General features: G+C 39.1%; 1 protein-coding gene across 2 annotated transcripts; it reads left to right on the forward strand.

Annotated features, from left to right (window-relative positions):
* Positions 1-861: 861 nt before the first annotated feature.
* On the forward strand, positions 862-21666 carry LOC149394247 (small ribosomal subunit protein eS8). Of its 2 annotated transcripts, none has more exons than XM_089617207.1 (5): positions 862-895; positions 19761-19833; positions 20207-20540; positions 21116-21285; positions 21378-21666. In XM_089617207.1, the coding sequence occupies exons 1-5, from the start codon at positions 892-894 to the stop codon at positions 21457-21459; spliced, it is 663 nt and encodes a 220-aa protein (XP_089473333.1). In that variant the 5' UTR covers positions 862-891; the 3' UTR covers positions 21460-21666. The 2 variants fall into 2 exon arrangements, with proteins under 2 accessions (XP_089473333.1, XP_089473334.1); XM_089617208.1 differs by lacking the exon at positions 862-895 and adding an exon at positions 19567-19669.
* Positions 21667-22579: the final 913 nt, after the last annotated feature.

Consider the following 22579-nt stretch of genomic DNA (forward strand, 5'->3'; position numbering starts at 1 on the left):
CTTAGCCTTTCTTTCTGCTTACAACTTCTTTTTGAGTATTTGTTATTTATTTGCATTAGAACTTGTCAATAATTTGTGACATCTTTCCATCTCATCTTTAGTTCAATTCGTGCTAGTTGATTTGTTTGTTAATTAAGCTTGTTCCTCGTGGGATCGACACTCGTACTTAATTCACTATATTACTTGGGCGACACGTGCACTTGCGCGCGTAAAAATCGCAACATTTATCTCTTTTTGTATGTAGTCTCCCCCCCTTAAAAACCAACTCGAGACACATCTTGATCTTGTCCCCATAAGCAACAGCCGTCCCCTTGTCTGCGTGCACCTTCACTTAGACCTTCTAATAGTCGATGACAATTGGTTGTTTAAAAGAACAAAAACAACTTTCGTGTACCGTGAAAATAGGCCCAATGAATTTCAAGCCCAAGTCCAAGAGAACGAATTCCTCGTTTCCATTGCTGAGCGCGTGCAACGGCGCGTGGTGGGCCTAAATTATTTCTAATCCAAAATCAACTTAAGGTGCTTTCCACCTAAGTATGGTAATTACTTTATAATCATAAGTATGGTAATTACTTTTGGTTTTTGTTTTTTCTTAATGTTTAAACTATTTTTATGTTAACATTTTTATTTATTATTTACATTTCTATTTATACGAAAATAACTTGTTCACGGTTTAAAAAAAAACATTATTTTTAAGAGATTTAAAAAGGCCACTCTTTTGAAAATATTACACTTAAAAAACGTTATTTTGGTAATTTTCTCCCATAAGCTAGGACTGAAAAATAATGGCCCACGAGCCCAGCCCAAAGTGATTGCTAGGTTTTATATGCCGAAATCAAAACCACGAGAAACATACTTTCGCCGCTAGAGAGCTCTGGTACATCAGCAACCATGGGTAAGTCTAGTCGATTATCTCCCTTCTCTTTGTTTCTGTTCTCGTAGCTTCGTCGATTTCAATGGCTATTCGATTCTGCGTTCAGGTATCTCTCGTGCCAAGAAGGAAACCGCCGAGGTAATGCCTCTATGCTTGCATCTCGCCCCGCCCCGACCAATGCGGCCGAGTTGATGGGTGAATCATCAAATTCCCAAATTTCTTCTACTACCTGAACAATGGGTTTCTTTTTAGTCCTTTATTTGTGTTCTAATTGAACTCTTACAAAATCAGGTACATCTTGGAAGGCAAGGAGCTCGAGTTCTACGTGAAGAAGCTCCGGAGGAAGAAGGGTAAAGGCGCCGCAACTGCTTAGATAGTCTTCCTTCATGTCATGAACTTAGAAGAAGAGCTAGAGCAAGAAGCGAAAGTGTGTCTTTTTTTTAAATAGAGCCAAAAACCAAATTAAAAGGCCATCTACTGAGGATTTTACTCATGGTTTTCTACTTTTATAAGTGTATCAAATCGAAATTTTCTCATCCCTAAGCAATGTGGGACTTTGAAAACTAGTGTTTCCCTTGATTTTATCTCTTTTTATATGTAGTATTCCCCCCTTAAAAACCAACTCAAGACACATCTTGATCTTGTACCCATAAGCAACAACCGTCCCCTGGTCCGCGTGCACCTTCACTTAGACCTTCCAATAGTCTACGAGCTTGGCATAGTCAGCTGATCGATCCGTTGCATGAAGCCCACCATAGACCCCACACAACCAGGCTCTCCAACGTCGAATTCCACATACAATTCCTCACAAAGCATCCTACCTCACCGTTCTCCAAAACCTTCACCTGGTTGCACCACGCCACTATCATCCCTGAAAGAGCAAAACTACTCTGCAAAGAAAGAGCAAAACAAAGAGCAAAACTACTACGTAAAGAGAAATTGTTGTGCATTGTGTCAAATGAGAAGAGAAGAGATCTGCTCGACATACGGCGATTAAAGAGACAAGTACTCCTTGACTGCTGCATTGGAAGCTGAAGTTGTTGCTGAAGTTGAAGAAGCCATGGCTGCGAGATCTGGAAATTTGGAGTTGAGTTTAGGTTTCCAAAATGAAATTAGTAGTGTAATTTTGGAAAACTGAATTTGAAAAAAATAAGAATACCCATTTTATACCACTTCGTTTGGAATTGCGCAAGCTTAAATTTTTTTGTATAGGATAAAAATGACGACAATTGGTTGGTTTAAAAGAATAAAACAACTTTCGTGTATCGTGAAAATAGGCCCAATGAATTTCAAGCCCAAGTCCAAGAGAACGAAGTCCTCGTTTCCATTGCTGAGCGCGTGCAACGGCGCGTGGTGGGAAGAGAGACGAGAGTCCATGATGGCTTTTGGGAGGCTGAAACGCTGCCGTTCCTGAGGCGGGTTGAAGAAATTTTGCTTCAAGAAATTTACATATATATATATATATATATATATATATATATATATATATGAGAGAGATTTTATGTATTTGCAGATGAGTTTGACTTTAAAAAAGCGTGTTGATCTTAATATCATTAAATAGCTTTTAACTGCATATTCATTTAAAAAAATTGTGCATATACATATACAAAGCACAAACAAATTAACTAAATCAAGTAAAACGAACCAGATTATGTATAACATATAACTGATTCTAACGAAGACAGTTTTAATTTGGTTCTATTTTTTCATTTTTTTGGTAAATTGGATGTAACTAAACGTCACTACCAGAGCATAAACGGCCGGCGAAGTATAAATTTTTCATACCTTGCACTAAATTACCAAAATCACATTTTTTACAACATGTTACATACGATATCATATATTTTCATTTCACTGTTAGATAAGTCATGTATATTAGTTGAAATTTTATCCAACAATTTTAATTTCATGTTTCAAATATTTTTATTTTTTCCTATAACAAGTTTTATATTCAATTAATTTTTTTTATTGTTTTTCTAAAATAATTATGATTTTTGTATGTTTCAAATAGAGAACCTTAATTAGATAACCTTAATTTTATATACATTTATAAAACCCACTATCAATTTTTTTTAATCTCTAATTCACTACCATATCTATCCTTTTGGGTAATTTTGGAAAAAAAAAATCACTTTTACTAATGTTGAAGTAGGATGGTTACAAAAAGGCCCAATATATGAGCCCGGCCTGTAAGCTTGGGTTAGATAATCTCTCGAGGCAATTTTGGCACGTAAGATAGGGTTACATAATCTCTCGACCGTATGAAACTTTTTTATTTTTTGCTCCGAAGAGAAAAAGCTTGAAGACCGCGCGGTTGTTGAGCTCTAGCGGTTCTTTTTCTCGGAAATCATGGGTATGTGTCGGTTGATTCTCTAACAATGTTTTTTTGTGGTATATTAGAAGAAGAGCTAGAGCAAGAAGCGAAAATGTGTCTTTTTTTAAATGGAGCCAAAGGCCAAATTAAAAGGCCATCTGCTGAGGATTTCACTCACAGTTTTCTACCTTTATAAGTGTATCAAATCGAAATTTTCTCATCCCTAAGCAACGTAGGACTTTGAAAACTAGTGTTTCCCTTGATTTTATCTCTTTTTGTATGTAGTATTCCCCCCTTAAAAACCAACTCGAGACACATCTTGATCTTGTTCCCATAAGCAACAACAGTCCCCTTGTCCGTGTGCACCTTCACTTAGACCTTCCAATAGTCTACGAGCTTGGCGTAGTCAGCTGATCGATCCATTGCATGAAGCCCACCATAGACCCCACACAACCAGGCTCTTCTGCGTCGAATTCCACATGCAATTCCTCACAAAGCATCCTACCTCACCGTTCTCCAAAACCTCCACCTGGTCGCACCACGCCACTATCATCCCTGAAAGAGCAAAACTACTCTGCAAAGAAGAGCAAACTACTACGCAAAGAAAAATTGTTTTGCATTGTGTCAAAAGAGAAGAGAAGACATTTGCTCGACAGACGGCGATTTAAGAGACGAGTACTCTTGGACTGCTGCATTGGAAGCTGAAGTTGTTGCTGAAGCTGAAGAAGCCATGGGTGGGAGATCTGGAAATCTGAAGTTGAGTTTAGGTTTTCAAAATGAAATTAGTAGTGTAGGTTTGGAAAACTGAATTCGAAAAAAATAAGAATACCCATTTTATACACTTCGTTTGGAATGGCGCAAGATTATATTTTTTTTTTGTATAAAATAAAAACGACAACAATTGGTTGTTTAAAAGAACAAAAACGAATTTCGTGTACCGTGAAAATAGGCCCAATGAATTTCAAGCCCAAGTCCAAGAGAACGAATGTTGCGATATTTTTATAACTAGCACGCAAGCGGACGTATCGAACAAATAATAGTGTTACGTAAGTAACGGATATCGATCCCACAGAGACTAGTTACTCTAGCGATTTTCTAAAACTTGATGCTAATTAATTCCAAGTAAGATTAAGAAGATGGTTGTAACAAAAGCAATAATAAAACTAAAGCAGAGAGTTAAATACGAGTTTTGCAAGAAGAGAAGGTAGGGGTCACGATTTCACCGGAACTAACTAGGACGGGGGTTTCGGGCTCGAACAACAAAATCTGCTCCTATGGATGCTAATCTCACTCTATCAAATTTATTCACTAGCCTCTCTCGAGTGTTCTAGCAAACCTATGCAATTTACAGATTATTATCCTCTCGGCATCTAATCCTATTAAAACAATCACACGCAATGAAACAAGAGTTCAAACGATTACATAAATTGCCTAGATTTTCTAACCTAGGATCAACTATGATGACATGAACAAAAGCACGATTATTTACTCTCTCTCGAGTAGCTAAACAATCCTAGATAACAGTTCTAATGGTGATCAAGCACTAGAAAGCATAAGGCACAATTCACATAATGCAATCCATAATAATGAAGCAAACAATAATTATCTAACCCTAACGAACCCCCCATCCATTATCAATCCCGGCTACATCGCAACCCCATAAGAAACTTAGCCTCTAATGGTGTTCATGATCAACGCTAAACATAACAGAATAATTAAAAGCACTAAAATAAAGATTGAAACCAAAACAGAATTCATATTAAATAAAATTGATGTTCAACAATAATTTAGAGCAATAAAACAAATAAAAGGGGAGAAGAAAGAAGAACGAATGAATTCGGAGAAGGAGAACTCGTCGGGTTGTCAATTCCGTTGAAGAACGCATTTTTTCCTCTTTCAAAAGCTCTCAAGAACAACCAAACAAGAAATTAGAAACTAAAACAAAAGGGGAGTTGTGTTTTTAAGAGCTTAGAGTCTCATAAATAGGTCAAGGGGTGATTTTCGGAGCATATTGGGCCTTTGGAATGGTTTAATTCGCCGAAAAACATCAAAAACGGAAAGTAAGTCCGTCAAAACCCGAAGGAGGGCGCGGCGCTCGGTCGTCTTTGCGCGGCGCGCGGTATGAAATCCAGGTTATGCGCGCAGCGCGCATAAGATTCTGTGTATTTTCATGATTTGCGTTCCCGTATGCGCGGCGCGCTGTCGTTGATGCGCGGCGCGCGGTCTCGAATCCTGTCATCGCGCGGCGCGCGATGGAGGGTGCGCGGCGCGCGTAGTCGCCAGTTTTCTTGCTTGTGCTTTTTGACTCTATTTCGATCGTTTTGTCTCCAAATACCGTCCTCTTTCCATGAAATTGATTGTAGACGCTCTATTACTCCTCTGAACCTGAAACTACTCAAAAACCTACTAAAACCATTAAAATACTTGAGGACTCGTCGGTTTTTGGTTCGGGAAATAGGAATTTTACGCGTGATTAACGCACCTATCAACGAATTCCTCGTTACCATTGCTGAGCGCGTGCAACGGCGCGTGGTGGGCCTAAATTATTTCTAATCCAAAAGCAACTTAAGGTGCTTTCCACCTAAGTATGGTAATTACTTCATAATCATAAGTATGGTAATTACTTTTGGTTTTTGTTTTTTCTTAATGTTTAAACTATTTTTATGTTAACATATTTATTTATTATTTACATTTCTATTTATACGAAAATAACTTGTTCACGGTTTAAAAAAACATTATTTTTAAAAGATTTAAAAAGGCCACTCTTTTGAAAATATTACACTTAAAAAACGTTATTTTGGTAATTTTCTCCCATAAGCTAGGACTGAAAAATAATGGCCCACGAGCCCGGCCCAAAGTCTAGTCGATTATCTCCCTTCTCTTTGTTTCTGTTTTCGTAGCTTCGTCGATTTCAATGGCTATTCGATTCTGCGTTCAGGTATCTCTCGTGCCAAGAAGGAAACCGCCGAGGTAATGCCTCTATGCTTGCATCTCGCCCCGCCCCGACCAATGCGGCCGAGTTGATGGGTGAATCATCAAATTCCCAAATTTCTTCTACTACCCGAACAATGGGTTTCTTTTTAGTCCTTTATTTGTGTTCTAATTGAACTCTTACAAAATCAGGTACCTCTTGGAAGGCAAGGAGCTCGAGTTCTACGTGAAGAAGCTCCGGAGGAAGAAGGGTTAAGGCGCCGCAACTGCTTAGATAGTCTTCATTCATGTCATGAACTTAGAAGAAGAGCTAGAGCAAGAAGCGAAAGTGTGTCTTTTTTTAAATAGAGCCAAAAACCAAATTAAAAGGCCATCTACTGAGGATTTTACTCATGGTTTTCTACTTTTATAAGTGTATCAAATCGAAATTTTCTCATCCCTAAGCAATGTGGGACTTTGAAAACTAGTGTTTCCCTTGATTTTATCTCTTTTTATATATAGTATTCCCCCCTTAAAAACCAACTCAAGACACATCTTGATCTTGTACCCATAAGCAACAACCGTCCCCTGGTCCGCATGCACCTTCACTTAGACCTTCCAATAGTCTACGAGCTTGGCATAGTCAGCTGATCGATCCGTTGCATGAAGCCCACCATAGACCCCACACAACCAGGCTCTCCAAAGTCGAATTCCACATACAATTCCTCACAAAGCATCCTACCTCACCGTTCTCCAAAACCTTCACCTGGTTGAACCACGCCACTATCATCCCTGAAAGAGCAAAACTACTTTGCAAAGAAAGAGCAAAACAAAGAGCAAAACTACTACGTAAAGAGAAATTGTTTTGCATTGTGTCAAATGAGAAGAGAAGAGATCTGCTCGACATACGGCGATTAAAGAGAAAAGTACTCCTTGACTGCTGCATTGGAAGCTGAAGTTGTTGCTGAAGTTGAAGAAGCCATGGCTGCGAGATCTGGAAATTTGGAGTTGAGTTTAGGTTTCCAAAATGAAATTAGTAGTGTAATTTTGGAAAACTGAATTTGAAAAAAAATAAGAATACCCATTTTATACCACTTCGTTTGGAATTGCGCAAGCTTAAATTTTTTTTGTATAGGATAAAAACGACGACAATTGGTTGTTTTAAAAGAATAAAAACAACATTCGTGTATCATGAAAATAAGTGTTGCGATATTTCTCGCGCACACAAGCGTACGTGTGTCGCCCAAGTAATATAGTATGTAAATTCGAGTATCGTACCCACAGAGACTAGTTACTCTAGCGAATTACTAAAACTTGATGCTAATTAATTCCAAGTAAAGTTGAGAAGATGGTTGTAACAAAAGAAATAATAAAACCAAAGCAGAACGTTAAATATGAGTTTTGCAAGAAGAGAAGGTAGGGGTCACGATTTCACCGGAACTTACTAGGTCGGGGGTTTCGGGCTCGAACAACAAAATCTACTCCTATGGATGCTAATCTCACTCTATCAAAATTATTCACTAGCCTCTCTCGAGTGTTCTAGCAAACCTATGTAATTGACGGATTATTATCCTCTCGGCATCTAATCCTATTAAAACAATCACACGCAATGAAACAAGAGCTCAAACGATTACATAAATTGCCTAGAGTTTAAAACCTAGGATCAACTATGAAGACATGAACAAAAGCACGATTATTTACTCTCTCTCGAGTAGCTAAACAATCCTAGATAACAGTTCTAATGGTGATCAAGCATAAGAACGCATAATGAACGATTCATATCAAGCAATCCATAATAATGAAGCAAACAATAATTATCTAACCCTAATGAACCCCCTAACCCTTATCAATCCCGGCTACATCGCAACCCCATAAGAAACTTAGCCTCTAATGGAATTCATAATCAACGCTAAACACAAAAGAATAATTAAAAGCACTAAAATAAAGATTGAAACCAAAACAGAATTCATATTAAATAAAATTGATGTTCAACAATAATTTAAAGCAATGAAATAAATAAAAGAAAGGGAAGAAAGAAAAACGATTGAATTCGGAGAAGGAGAACTCGTTGGGTTGTCAATTCCGTTGAAGAACGCCGTTTCCTCTTTCAAGAGCTCTCAAGAACAACCAAACAATAAAATAGAAACTAAAACAAAAAGGAAGCTTATGTTTTTAGAGCTTAGAGTCTAATATATAGGTCAAGGGGTGATTTTCGGAGCATATTGGGCCTTTGGAATGGGTTGATTCGCTCAAAAACATCAAAAACGGAAAGTAAGTTCGTCAAAACCCGAAGAGCGCGCGGCGCGCGGTCGTCCTTGCGCGGCGCGCGGCTCCAAATCCAGGTTATGCGCGCTGCGCGCGTAAGACTCTGGATGATTTCATGATTGCGTTCCCAGGATGCGCGGCGCGCTATTGACGAGGCGCGGCGCGCGGTCTCGAAGTCTGTCATCGCGCGGCGCGCGAGGGAGGGTGCGCGGCGCGCGGTTGTCGCCAATTTTCTTGCTTGTGCTTTTTGATTCTATTTTGACCGTTTTGTCTCCAAATCCCATCCTTTTTCCACGAAATTGATTGTAGACGCTCTATTGCTCATCTAAACCTGAAATTACTCAAAATCCTACTAAAAACCATTAAATTACTTGAGGACTCGTCGGTTTTTGGTTCGGGAAATAGGAGTTTTACGCGTGATTAACGTACCTATCAAATCCCCCCAAACTTAAACCGTTGCTTGTCCTCAAGCGACACAAAAGACTAAACAGTAAAATAAACACACCAAAGAAGTTACACTAAAAACGAATGGCGATTACAAAGTTAGCAACAATATCAAGTGTTAGTCACATGCCTCAACCTACAAAAATTTCCGAATCCAAGTCAATCATCATATGAAACCAAAAATAATTAGATTGACTAAATGGCCTTTTGCAACACATTCTCGATCAAAATTCCCCGTGTGTGAAATATGTCCCGAAAGAAAGAGAGGTCAACTCAATATGTTCGTTCACATCTTCTAATGTAGAATGCTCAAATAATAATGAGATGAATGAAATTCGAACACCATAATGCTTTTCGCCGCTCACTCTCCACTAATGCAAGACACTTACCAAGGAAATCAATAGGGCTTTGTCGGCGTGTAATGTTAGGCTAGGGTCAACGGTAGGATATGGTCAAAATGTGGCTAAAACGTCAACCTAGCGACTCAATCTCACCAACTCACCAACTTTCACATGATATTTCTTGCTCACCCATTCCCTGTTGGAATCGATCTAGGGTTTAAGAAAAAGTTTAACGCTTCGTTAAGCGGCGGAATTTTAAAAATTTTCTTTTTAAGTAAAACTAGTTTTTACTAACCTAGACAAGAGCATGTACATGTAAATAAAAACTAATATGAGCTATTAAAGTTACTAACCTTTCTTGAAGCTTGAACCTTGTAGAAGCTTTTGGAAAGTTGCAACGCTTGTCTCCCCTCGCAGCACGTCTCTCTTTCTTTCCTCGGCACCTCGAGCAACCACGAAAGTTTCTATCACTAAATCACTCGAAAAAGAAGGAATCAGTGAGTGAGCACTTTTAAACACTACGACTTGAGAACGAGTCTCGAAGTCGCAGAGCTAAACACTAGGTCGAGTGAGGACCTAGGTGCCAAGACAAGAAATAATCGAAAATAAACTAGAGAGAGAGAGAGAGGATTTTCGGCCAAAGTTTCTCTCAAATCTCTTAAACTTGGATGATTGAAAATGAGAAGAATGAGGCTCCTATTTATAGGAGAGGTCTCACCTTCAATAAGGTAGTTTCCTCTTCTATAAAATGAGCCAATTTCCTCTTTCTTTTCCTTGAGAAGCTCGGCCAAAATAGACTTCATTAAGTCTTGGAATAGTTTCCTATTTTGTTCCATGCCTTGCCTTGTCTCTCTCTTGGCCGATTCCCTTAGTGCATCTACATGCAAATTTGTTTCCTCTTTTTCTTTTGACAAGTATCTAAATACATTTTATGCACAAAATAAACTCTCTTTCCTTGGGTATTATGGGCGCCCAACATCATGCTAGAAAGCCTTCTAGAATTTTCTTCACTTGTTCATGACAACATAAGAAAAGGCCCATTTAGAATTTTCAAATAAAATTCTCATGAAATGAAATTAATTCACAAGGCCCAATGATCAAGTCATGGCCGAGTGAAACATGTCATAAAATGACCTTGTCAAAAATTTATTGACATTCATTTCATCGTTTGTCTCAAAAGACAAAAATACCTTTTCACTATTTTCGTTCTTGTTTTGACTTAGCTTCCAGTTTAACTATTCCTATCGATGTGATTCGTGACAGTGACCTCATGGACCCAAATGAACAAAGCTTTAGCTAAACACTTGGACTAAAAAGTTCACAAACCTTTTCCAAGTTTAGCTTAATGCCAACTGACTCCACTAAAGAGCTGACACTGAAAATCTCTCGGTTCAAATGAATTTATTTTCTACTCAAGAATTCGACCTAATTATGATGAGTGGATCCACTGAATATTATCTATGTTTACCCTTCATGAATGTCATCAACTAGTCGGGATTTACTAAAACCCTTCTAGCTGTTATTTCCTCAACTCCTTTGTCGCTTGTGAATAAGTTAGAAACAATGTATTGACGAGGAGCTAACAAGTCACATTGTTTCATCCAAAAGAGTCAGGACTCAATTTGGACACTGGCCAGTTCATTTTTTCACACTCCAAGGAACAAAGCATGAGGTGACATACATTGCATTTCAGCAATCTTGTACATGAATTCCATATCTATGAGAACTTCACAAAGTTACTCATGACATACTCACAACTTAGTACTTCACCAATAGGCCCTGTTCGGAATGACATAGTGAGTCCGAACTCTGACTTTCTCAAATGAGAATACTAAGGTGTGAAATGACATGTCTCATTTCAGGATTAAGGTAAGCATGATGCAATTCATACATAGTGACTTCGAGACATAAGAGGTTAAATGGTTTGTTCTTATCTTGTCTCTAGAAGTGCACTGGTCAATTCAGTACCTTCGGAAGATACCTAGAAGAACTATAGAGTTCCCAACTCTCAATGCCTCATAACCAGACATCATAGATTCTTCTAACAATCATACTGAGGTCAATAGTCCTTTGACCCTAAGATTGCGAATATATCGTTTTAAGCAAACTACGAAGAGTTTGTTCATGCAAATCTACATTTGTCTCTTCGCAAGTTGTTAAGTTTGTTTATGGACTAAAAGACTATGGTTTTATCATAAAGCTTCAGACAAGGAAGATTGAATGAACGTTTCAACTTTATTAATGAATGAATAGGCAATTACAAGCAAGAGTCTTCATGAGACTTTATTACATCAAATGTTCAAAATAAAGACTACAACTCTTCTTGTGGGCACCATTGACAACATTCCCACGTTCAAGGCACAAATTTCACCTTTCGAGAATTTTCTTTTTCTAAGCATTTACTTCCCAATGCTTCCCCCCCAAACTTTGACTATGCAACGTCTAGTCTCTAAAACTAATGTCACATAACATCACGCCAAAAACTAATACAAATAAATAAATCAATCGCATAACTTAAACACTTTTTTTTTTGTAGCTTTTTCTTTTTTTTTCTTCTTCTCTTTTTTTCGATTTTTTTTCTCTTTTTTTTTTTCCTTTTGATACAAAACAATGAAAACAAACACGAACAATCACCGGCGTGGTGTCTAATGAACTATGAAACACGTAGAGACTAGTAAAAATCATGTCACAAAATCGAAAGAATTCACTCAAGAGTCGCTAAGTTAACGGGGTTCTTTGTGGGATTTCAAACATGATTCGCTAGGCTTTTTCTGACTAAATATCGAGAAAGGATCAATCGTTCGGCTTTTTCTGAAAAGGGTGCTCAAGGGGATGTTACGGGACGGCTTTTTGGCTTGGAGTGGCTAACAAAATGAAGGCCTAAATCACTTTTCCTCGGTTCGTGTCAGGTCATTTCGCCTCGAAGAGGGCTAGAGCGGTTCTTAGTGTTCGTGAGCTAAAAGACATTTAAAGATGTGATCGAACCTCTAAGAGACTACTCAAACCCCGGGACGGACGTGTGTGCATAAATAGGAAAAATCAACCGAGATTGCGTTACTCAAACCACTAGTCAATCACAATGAAGCACAAAAAAATTTAAAATTGACTCAAACTCGGATTTCTTTGAAAATACATGGTATCATTGGCAAGTAACGACAGAAAACACTTTAATACTATCACTTATAAGCAATCGCCAAACAAATTAAGAAAATAAAAATTAAATAAAAAAACAACCTAATCTAACAGAAATCCCCCACAAAGTAGTTCACCCCCCCAAACTCAATCGCTACATTGTCCTCAATGTAGATCCATAAAAACACGGGAGACAGAGAACTTACCTCGCGGGGGTGGTATAACTCCCCTACTCGTCGCCGCCGCGCTCGGGCGGCGGTGGATCTTCTTCCACGCGCTCTTTCTTCCTCCATACCTCTTTGAATGGTTCCGGCCAACGTCCTCGCCATGGTTTGAATGGAGATTTCGGCTTTGCTTCCTTGCTCGCATTTTTTGTTGATTTTTTCGGGGGAGCACGTGGCGGAGGTGTGGGTGGTGAAGTGGCGACTTCGTACGTCTCGATGACGTAGATCTCTTCTTTTTCCTACTTGCGCTTTCGGGTTTTACAGATCCCGAACGTCTCTTCCTCGTTCTTCACGCGCGTCTTTAGCTCCCCTCTTTGCACGTCTATGCGAACACCACAAGTGGCTAAGAAAGCCCTCCCAAAAAGAATGGGGATATCGCGATCCTCGTTCATGTCGATGACGTAGAAATCGGCCGGAAAAGTGAATTTTCCAACTTTCACGAGGAGGTCTTCCACGAAACCGCGCGGGTGCCTTACGGTCCGATCCGCCAGTTGGAGAGTGGTGCGCGTGGGCTTTAGTTCACCCACCCCGAGTTTGGTGAAGACGGCCGACGGCATAAGGTTGATGCCCGAACCAAGATCGCACAACGCGTTCTCGATGAAGATGTCTCCAATGGTGCACGGCAATGTGAACTTGCCCGGATCTTCTAATTTTGGCGGGAGCTCTTGTTTTAGAAGCGCACTACTCTCAGCGGAAAGTGCCACCGTGAGCCTTTGCGGGAACGGAAGTGGCGGCTCATATGTATGGACCGGCGGGTGCGGCTTAAGAGCTTTGGTGACCGGGGCAGCTTCTTCTTCTTCTTTCTTCGGGCTCTTGGTGGCTGCAACGTGTTGAAGAGAAATGGCATTGCAGTGCTCCCTTGGATTCACTTCGGGGGCGCTTGGAAGTGTGCCTTGGGGTCGGGTGTGAATGGCGTTGGCGAGCTGCCCCACCTGCGTCTCGAGGTTTCAGATCTGTGCCGATTGGTTCGAGAGGGCTGTCTTCGTTTCATGCATGAAGTCGGTGGTGGTATTCACGAAGGCAGTCGTCGACGTGGCCAGATTCGCTACGAGCTCCTCCAGATTGGTCTCGTTCTTGTAGGCTCGAAATGGTGGGGCTTGATATGGCGATGGTCGGGGCTGATTCTGAGGCGGTCGAGGTTGAGCTTTCGGTGCGGGTTGCATCGGCGTGTTATTCTGGGGACCGCGCCATCCTCCATTCTGATAGGTGTTCATTGGGCCTTGATTGTAGGGCGGCCGATTGTTGATGAAGCTTGCTTGTTGGTCCTTGTTCCCTTGCGCACACTCATCGCTAGAATGAGGGCCGGCACACCAGAAGCACGGCTCGGGAGTAGGGGCTTGGATGGCATGAACTGTAGCTTGCTGCCCGTGGAGCGTTTTGGTGAGGTCGGCCACCTGTGCTGCGAGGGCTTTTATCATTTCCATCTCGGGCGTGACCGGCTCGCGCTTCTGAATCCTTCGCTCGGAAGGACATTGGTCGTTGTTGTACGCGAGCTCCTCGAGGATGGCATGAGCTTCATCCTCGATCTTTTGGAAGAACGACCCTCCCGCGGCGGTGTTGACGAGAGTGCGCGATGAAGGAGAAAGGCCGCCGTAGAAGATTTGCACCATCATCCACCCTTGGATGCCGTGATTGGGGCACTTTCGCTGCAGCTCTTTGAAGCGCCCCCATGCTTCAAACAGTGACTCCCCGTCGTATTGGGCGAACGAATGGATCTCGTTGCGTCTCTTGTGCATCTTCTCGAACGGGAAGAACTTTGAGATGAATTTGATGCGCAAGTCGGCCCACGAGGTGATGGAACCCGGCGGGAGGGAGTTTAGCCACGTCTTGGCTCGGTCCCGTAGTGAAAACGGGAAGAGGCGGAGGCGAATGGCTTCGTCGGACACGTTGTGGAGCTTGAACGTGTTTGAGATCTCGACGAAGTTCGTCAAATGGTCTTGCGGGTCTTCGGCAGGTGTTCCAGAGAATTGATTCGCTTGGACCATGTGAATTATGCCGGTCTTGATCTCGAAATTCTGGTTACCCGCAAGAACCGGCAGAACAATGGCCGATTGTGTAGCATCTGTCGGCGGTAGCCCGTATTGGAATAGGGTCTTGGGCTCCTCGGCATTGTTCCTGTTCTCTTCCATTGCTCGTTCCTTTGATTCTTTTCGATTTTTCCTGTAAAATTTTTCGATCTCGGAGTTTATTGGAACGAGAGCAGATGACCCGTCTTTTCGCATACACCTTCAAAAGCAAGAAAGTGACACGAAAAGTTAGAAAACAAAAATAAAGAAATTAAATAGCAAGAGCAAGTAAATTCAATCGCTATTGTAAACTAATCCCCGGCAACGGCGCCAAAAACTTGTTGCGATATTTCTCGCGCACGCAAGCGTACGTGTGTCGCCCAAGTAATATAGTATGTAAATTCGAGTATCGTACCCACAGAGACTAGTTACTCTAGCGAATTACTAAAACTTGATTCTAATTAATTCCAAGTAAAGTTGAGAAGATGGTTGTAACAAAAGAAATAATAAAACCAAAGCAGAACGTTAAATATGAGTTTTGCAAGAAGAGAAGGTAGGGGTCACGATTTCACCGGAACTAACTAGGTCGGGGGTTTCGGGCTCGAACAACAAAATCTACTCCTATGGATGCTAATCTCAATCTATCAAAATTATTCACTAGCCTCTCTCGAGTGTTCTAGCAAACCTATGTAATTGACGGATTATTATCCTCTCGGCATCTAATCCTATTAAAATAATCACACGCAATGAAACAAGAGCTCAAACGATTACATAAATTGCCTAGAGTTTAAAACATAGGATCAACTATGAAGACATGAACAAAAGCACGATTATTTACTCTCTCTCGAGTAGCTAAACAATCCTAGATAACAGTTCTAATGGTGATCAAGCATAAGAACGCATAATGAACGATTCATATCAAGCAATCCATAATAATGAAGCAAACAATAATTATCTAACCCTAATGAACCCCCTAACCCTTATCAATCCCGGCTACATCGCAACCCCATAAGAAACTTAGCCTCTAATGGAATTCATAATCAACGCTAAACACAAAAGAATAATTAAAAGCACTAAAATAAAGATTGAAACCAAAACAGAATTCATATTAAATAAAATTGATGTTCAACAATAATTTAAAGCAATGAAATAAATAAAAGAAAGGGAAGAAAGAAAAACGATTGAATTCGGAGAAGGAGAACTCGTCGGGTTGTCAATTCCGTTGAAGAACGCCGTTTCCTCTTTCAAGAGCTCTCAAGAACAACCAAACAATAAAATAGAAACTAAAACAAAAAGGAAGCTTATGTTTTTAGAGCTTAGAGTCCAATATATAGGTCAAGAGGTGATTTTCGGAGCATATTGGGCCTTTGGAATGGGTTGATTCGCTCAAAAACATCAAAAACGGAAAGTAAGTTCGTCAAAACCCGAAGAGCGCGCGGCGCGCGGTCGTCCTTGCGCGGCGCGCGGCTCCAAATCCAGGTTATGCGCGCTGCGCGCGTAAGACTCTGGATGATTTCATGATTGCGTTCCCAGGATGCGCGGCGCGCTATTGACGAGGCGCGGCGCGCGGTCTCGGAGTCTGTCATCGCGCGGCGCGCGGTTGTCGCCAATTTTCTTGCTTGTGCTTTTTGACTCTATTTCGACCGTTTTGTCTCCAAATCCCATCCTTTTTCCACGAAATTGATTGTAGACGCTCTATTGCTCATCTAAACATGAAATTACTCAAAATCCTACTAAAAACCATTAAATTACTTGAGGACTCGTCGGTTTTTGGTTCGGAAAATAGGGGTTTTACGCGTGATTAACGCACCTATCAATAAGCCCAATGAATTTCAAGCCCAAGTCCAAGAGAACGAAGTCCTCGTTTCCATTGCTGAGCGCGTGCAACGGCGCGTGGTGGGAAGAGAGACGAGAGTCCATGATGGTTTTGGGAGGTTGAAACGATGTTGTTCTGAGGCGGGTTGAAGAAATTTATTTTGTTTCAAGAAATTCATATATATATATATATATATATATATATATATATATATATATGCACACACATATATAGAGAGAGAGATTTTATGTATTTACTTATGAGTTTGACTTAAAAAAAAGCGTCTTTATAGTGGTCTTGGTATATTGATCTAGTTAACTGTTGCTAAATCTGATTATGTACTTTATTCGTATATTTTTAATAGAATTTGATATTTAGGATATATAAATAAAGTTGTAGATTTTTTTTCAAAATTAACCAAAAAGAATATGTTAGTTGGCTCTATGCCAACAAATTTTCGCAAGACTAAAATTTGTTGACAAAAGATGTCATTACAATATGATTTTCTTGATATACGAACCGTTAATTATTATTATTAATTTTTTTTTTGGAATCTCTAATTCACTAGCATATTTATCGGTTAATTTTGGAAATAAATCTTTTTACTAATGCTGAAATTGCATCAGTACAAATGGCCCAATATATGAGCCCGGCCCACACGTAGGCTAGGTTTTATAATAGCTCAAGCCTAAAAAAAACTTCGCCTCTTCTGCTCGGTCGAAGAGAAAACTTTGAGACTCTTTTTCTCGGCAACCATGGGTATCTCTCGTGACTCTATGCACAAGCGTCGTGCCACAAGAGGCAAGAATAAGAGCTGGCGAAAGAAGCGGAAGTAATTTGATCCCTCTTTCTTCTTTTTTTCGCTTCTGATTTTTGTATTCTTGTTAAGTGTAGTTCTAATCAAAATATCTGCAATAATCGAACATGTACGAGCTTGGACGCCAGTCGGGAAACACGAAGTTGTCGAGCAACAAGACGGTTCGTCGTATCCGAGTGAGAGGAGGGAATGTGAAGTTGAGAGCCCTGACACTGGACACTGGAAACTTCTCGTGGGGAAGCTAGGCTGTGACTCGCAAGACCCGTCTGTTGGACGTTGTCAACAATGCCTCCAACAACGAGCTCGTCCTAACTCAGACCCTCGTGAAAGGGGCGATCGTCCGAGTCGATGTTGCCCCTTTCAAGAAGTGGTATTTCCAACACTACGGTGTCGATATCGGGAGGAAGAAGAAGACCGCCACTGCCAAGAAGGAAACCGCCGAGGTAATGCTTTGATTCTCGGCGGTGTTTCATGTTTTAAGGTGTTATTCTCCTATTTTGATGGGTTTTTTTTACCCAATTTTAACGGAAAATACGTTTATTAAAAAAAAGCTATTTTCCTAATCTTTTGATAAAAAAAAAATCTAACATGACACCCATAACATGATAGAGAAATGCAGCTAATCCATCATCTCCAATTTAATACAAAATAAGCACCACGCAAATTGAATAAAATAATCAAATAATGAAAACATTAGTATGACTAGTTATGCGAAGAGTATGAGAGATAAGACATAAGTTACCGCGTGTACGAGAATGAAGTGATTATAAGAGATATGATGCCTCCGAAGTAGCACCCACGAGAAACGTTGGTAAATCCTAACAATCAAATGTGATACCGTCAAAAACACCAAAGAGAATAAAACATTATGCACATTTGGTCTCGACACTGACAAACCAATGAACATGACGATGTCCACTGACAACAACCATTGCCACACCGATGTCAACGCACACCGATGACCTTGACGTTGCTTGCCGCATCCTTGACAACGACGAATCACCATGCCATTGCTTTCACTCTTTCATATACAAAAAATTTGCCATGCCTAATTAAGCTTATTTTTCATCCATTATGACGAATGCAAACAACAAACAGCAAGTCATATGAGACAATAATGATGGTGAAATTGTTTTTAATACTAGCTCAAAAGTGATTTTTTTTAATATAACAAAAATTTTGAAAGCTTGGAAACCAAAGTTTTTAATAATTATTTTTTCAAACACTCAATCAAGGTTTAAAATGTCACTGTCGATTAAGTGTGGATGGTCTCAAAATAAGAAATTACAGTGCTCAAAGGAAAAGTGAAAAAAAAAATCTCAGATAAATTTTTTGTTTTTGACACATAACACGTTGATCGGTGATTTTTTTATTCTTTATAATTTTATAATAGATATTATATTACACATCCAACAACCTAGTTTGGATGGCAAGTTCAATACGCTATATAACAAAATGTCTTGTTATGGAAAATTAATGGATTTCATTATGATTTATGATTAATTTTTAAATATAGTTAAGTATACACTAATTAATTTATGTGATGAATGAATAATAATATATAATAGTAATAATGATCATATTTTAAATTAAACTACAAATTATACACGTGTGTTAAGCTAGAGTTAATGCACAAGTAAATTACATGGAAAAACATCTTCTAGACTTCTACACGCCTAAGAAGAAAGTCGTGTACTTAGCATAGCGTAATTGCTAAATTTACACTACTTCCAATGTATAAGTTGTGGGTTCAATCCCTACTGATAACAAAGATACCCTTAAAAAGGAAGAAGAAGAAAGTCGAGATTGGATTATATTTTGTAATAATAGCATTGATTAAAAAGTGGTTTTTATGAGTTCTTGACTACTCTTACTCTATCCTTTAAAAAAATTTGACCGCTCTCACTCATGAGTTTTTTTGTTATATATAGTATTTTTTTCAAATCTCTCTCTATCTATCTCTCTATCTCCCTCTATCTATATCTCTTTCTCTCTATATAAGCTATCTCTCTCTCAAAGATAAGTGTTAAAGAAGTGAGAACTATTTTGAAACTGATGCACTTCAAAAATATTATTTAATTTTAAAAAAAATATAAATATGTATTTTTCGAATTGAATTAAATATTTGGAATATATTAGTAAAATTGAAAATTTTTCAAAATCAACCAAAAACATAACTAAGACAACATGTATTAATAGGTCCCATATATTTATGTATTTTTTTTTTTTACACTTTTATTGATAGATATCATTAAATTATGTATTTGTTGACATTGACATAGATGTCATTAAGTTATAAATTTGTTGACATGTGTATATATAAAGAGCATTTTGGGAAGGAAAAAAAAGGTTAAAATTTTACTTCTTTAAGCCCAAATCCGGTTGGACTTTGGAGTAGGATCGGTACAAAGAAGCCCGGCTCATATGGAGGCTAGGGTTTTATAGAAAATAAATCGATAACCTTAGGTTTAGGTTGACGAAAGATCTGCGCGAGCTCTCATCTTTTTCCCACATCGGCAACCATGGGTAATAAGGCGATTCGCTATCGACCTTTCTTACGCTTCAGTTCTTGTGGCTAGTCGCGTTTTAATTCTGTCTTCTGAAAATGGGTTTTCAGGTATCTCTCGTGACTCTATGCACAAGCGTCGTGCCACCGGAGGCAAGAAAAAGAGCTGGCGAAAGAAGCGGAAGTAAGTCTTTTTTTTCATATAAATTTACCCTGATTCGTCGGAAACTGAGTTCCAAGTAGTACGAAAAATTAATGATCGGTATTAGTGATATAAGTTGTCGAACGTATTACAAGAGATTTGAGCCGAGTTTGCATTCGATGATTTGAACTCTGATTGATAGCTGTTAGGCTAAGGACGATCCTTCCTTCTTCTCCAATTTCATACAAATGAATTATTGTTATTAGTGATATAAGTTAAACGTATGGCAAGAGATTTGAGCTTATTTGATGGTGTTCATATATCTTAAGGGGATGAATTCGCAATCCTTTCGTTTTCTTCTTTATGTGAACATAGTTCTGATGATTTTTTTATTTTTTGAAATAATTGGGAATAGGTACGAGCTCGGACGCCAGTCGGGAAACACGAAGCTGTCGAGCAACAAGACGGTTCGTCGTATCCGAGTGAGGGGTGGGAATGTGAAGTGGAGAGCCCTGAGACTGGACACTGGAAACTTCTCGTGGGGAAGCGAGGCTGTGACTCGCAAGACTCGGCTCTTGGACGTTGTCTACAACGCCTCCAACAACGAGCTCGTCCGAACTCAGACGCTCGTGAAAGGTGCGATCGTCCAAGTCGATGTTGCCCCTTTCAAGCAGTGGTATCTCCAACACTACGGTGTCGATATCGGGAGAAAGAAGAAGACCGCCTCTGCCAAGAAGGAAACCGCCGAGGTAACCCTTCGATTCTCGATTCGCTTGTGTTCATTTTTATTTGGGGCGGATATCGTCGAATTCTGAATTTGAAGAGGAGCAACCAGGTTTTTTTTTTATTTAAAGAGATGTAATTGTCGAAAATTGAGGTTAAGTTCTGATATCATAGTTTAAATCTAAAGGGTAAAATTGCTTATGGTTGTCAGAAACAGAGATTAAGTTCTAATGTCATTACATTAATACAGAAAACTAACTTGAATAAAAAATAGGTACTGAGTCATTTATTTCTGAATTGTAAAAAATGGTTTGGGGTTTTCGTAATATAACAAAATGTGGAATTAGCTTTCGTATTCATTTGGGATGAGTAATATAATATAATGATTCCATCTAAATTAAATTCGAATTAATTTGAAAAGGCAATTTTTTTAGATTGTCAAAACAAGAGACTTAGTTGTTATGCCATTGCAGGAATACAGAAAAATTTGATTAAGTACTAAAGTATGAGCAAATTATTACTGAGTTGCAAAAACTAGAGTTACTTTTGGGGTTTTCGTATCCCATCAAATTGTGGAATTTATGTATGGTGTGTATATTAGGAGGGAGAGGCAGTTACCGAGGAAGTAAAGAAGAGTAGCCATGTCGTTAGGAAGATTGAGAAACGGCAAGAAGAGCGAAAACTCGACGCTCACATTGAAGAGCAGTTCAGCAGCGGCAGGCTCTATGCTTGCATATCGTCCCGCCCTGGCCAATGCGGCCGAGCTGATGGGTAACATATCCAAAATTTTAAATTTTCTTTATACCAAAACAGTGTATTCTTATATATTTTTTTTTGTTCTAATTAAACTCTTGCGAAATCAGGTATATCCTTGAAGGCAAAGAGCTCGAGTTCTACGTTAAGAAACTTCAGAGGAAGAAGGGGAAAGGTGCCGCAACTGCATAAATAATTTTCTTTTATCTGCCCTTCCATGTTACTAATTTAGTTTTTTCGATTTAAGTATCAATTTCTTTTCTCTGATACTACAGTACACCTAGGTAGTTTTGTTTGGTCGCTATCAAATTAAAGGGGTTTTTGTTCGTTACTAGTGTGCGGACTAAAGACACTTTATTCTTGCTCTCAAGTATTGCATTGATTTAGCTTATTTGCTCATATTGGTAAAGCTATATGTTGTCAAGATTTAGGTAATAATAGCTGGTTTTGAATTTTGTTTACAGTAGAAAAATTAGATGCTTCAAGAGTATTATTTACAGTAGAATGGCAATTGGAAAGTCAAACCTTCTTCATATCAATCCTTAACGAACTAACAAACCTCATTAGCAATCCTTGTGTTATGGCAATTGGAGAGTATTATGTGTTGAACTCTCATTTCAGGATGAATAAATTTTGGTATTTAAGTTCTCGTGTTAACTCAAGTTATAGGTAATAAACTATATGGGTATGAGTGGTTTCTGGAAATGGTTCAGATTTTGCCTGAACTTTATTATTTGGATAAAAAAACTTGATTTTTGTTCAGAAAGGCTAGAGAAAACAAAGAAAAATATAGCATCGCCTTTGAATTCTGCAGCCAGTTTGGTTATTTATTGTTGATTTTTGTAAAGCACATTTAAAACGGCACTGAACCGTAAAATAGATGTGCGGAACATATCATGGTGAGTAAAATGGAATGAAAGAGTTGCATAAATATAGCGTAATTTGTTGATTTAAGACGCTACGACTACTCATTTACTTTTAATGCCAAATATTGCCTCTTAGGATGAGATTGATCAATGCAACACGAGCCAATGCAATAACGACTACATTTTTAATGCCCTGATGTGGGGTCGACAATGAAGAATTGAATGATAGAATCACGATTCACGAGGATCGATGGATTCCCTCCCCTTCGAACTTCAAATCCCAGATCGCCTTGTAGCAATAAACCCAAAAGGCCATGAAGTCCTCTAATTGTCGACTCGAAGGATTGTTCATCCTCTAACGGAGCAAATAACCTCTAGCACAAAGTATGGTCCCTCAAAGTACTCAAGGTATTTTGTGGATTCTTCGAAAACCACCATTTGTTGAG

This window comes from Urtica dioica, chromosome 6 (assembly GCF_054948205.1).
Source record: "Urtica dioica subsp. dioica isolate 48M chromosome 6, U.dioica_male_clone48M_v1_H2, whole genome shotgun sequence".
Taxonomy (NCBI): domain Eukaryota; kingdom Viridiplantae; phylum Streptophyta; class Magnoliopsida; order Rosales; family Urticaceae; genus Urtica; species Urtica dioica.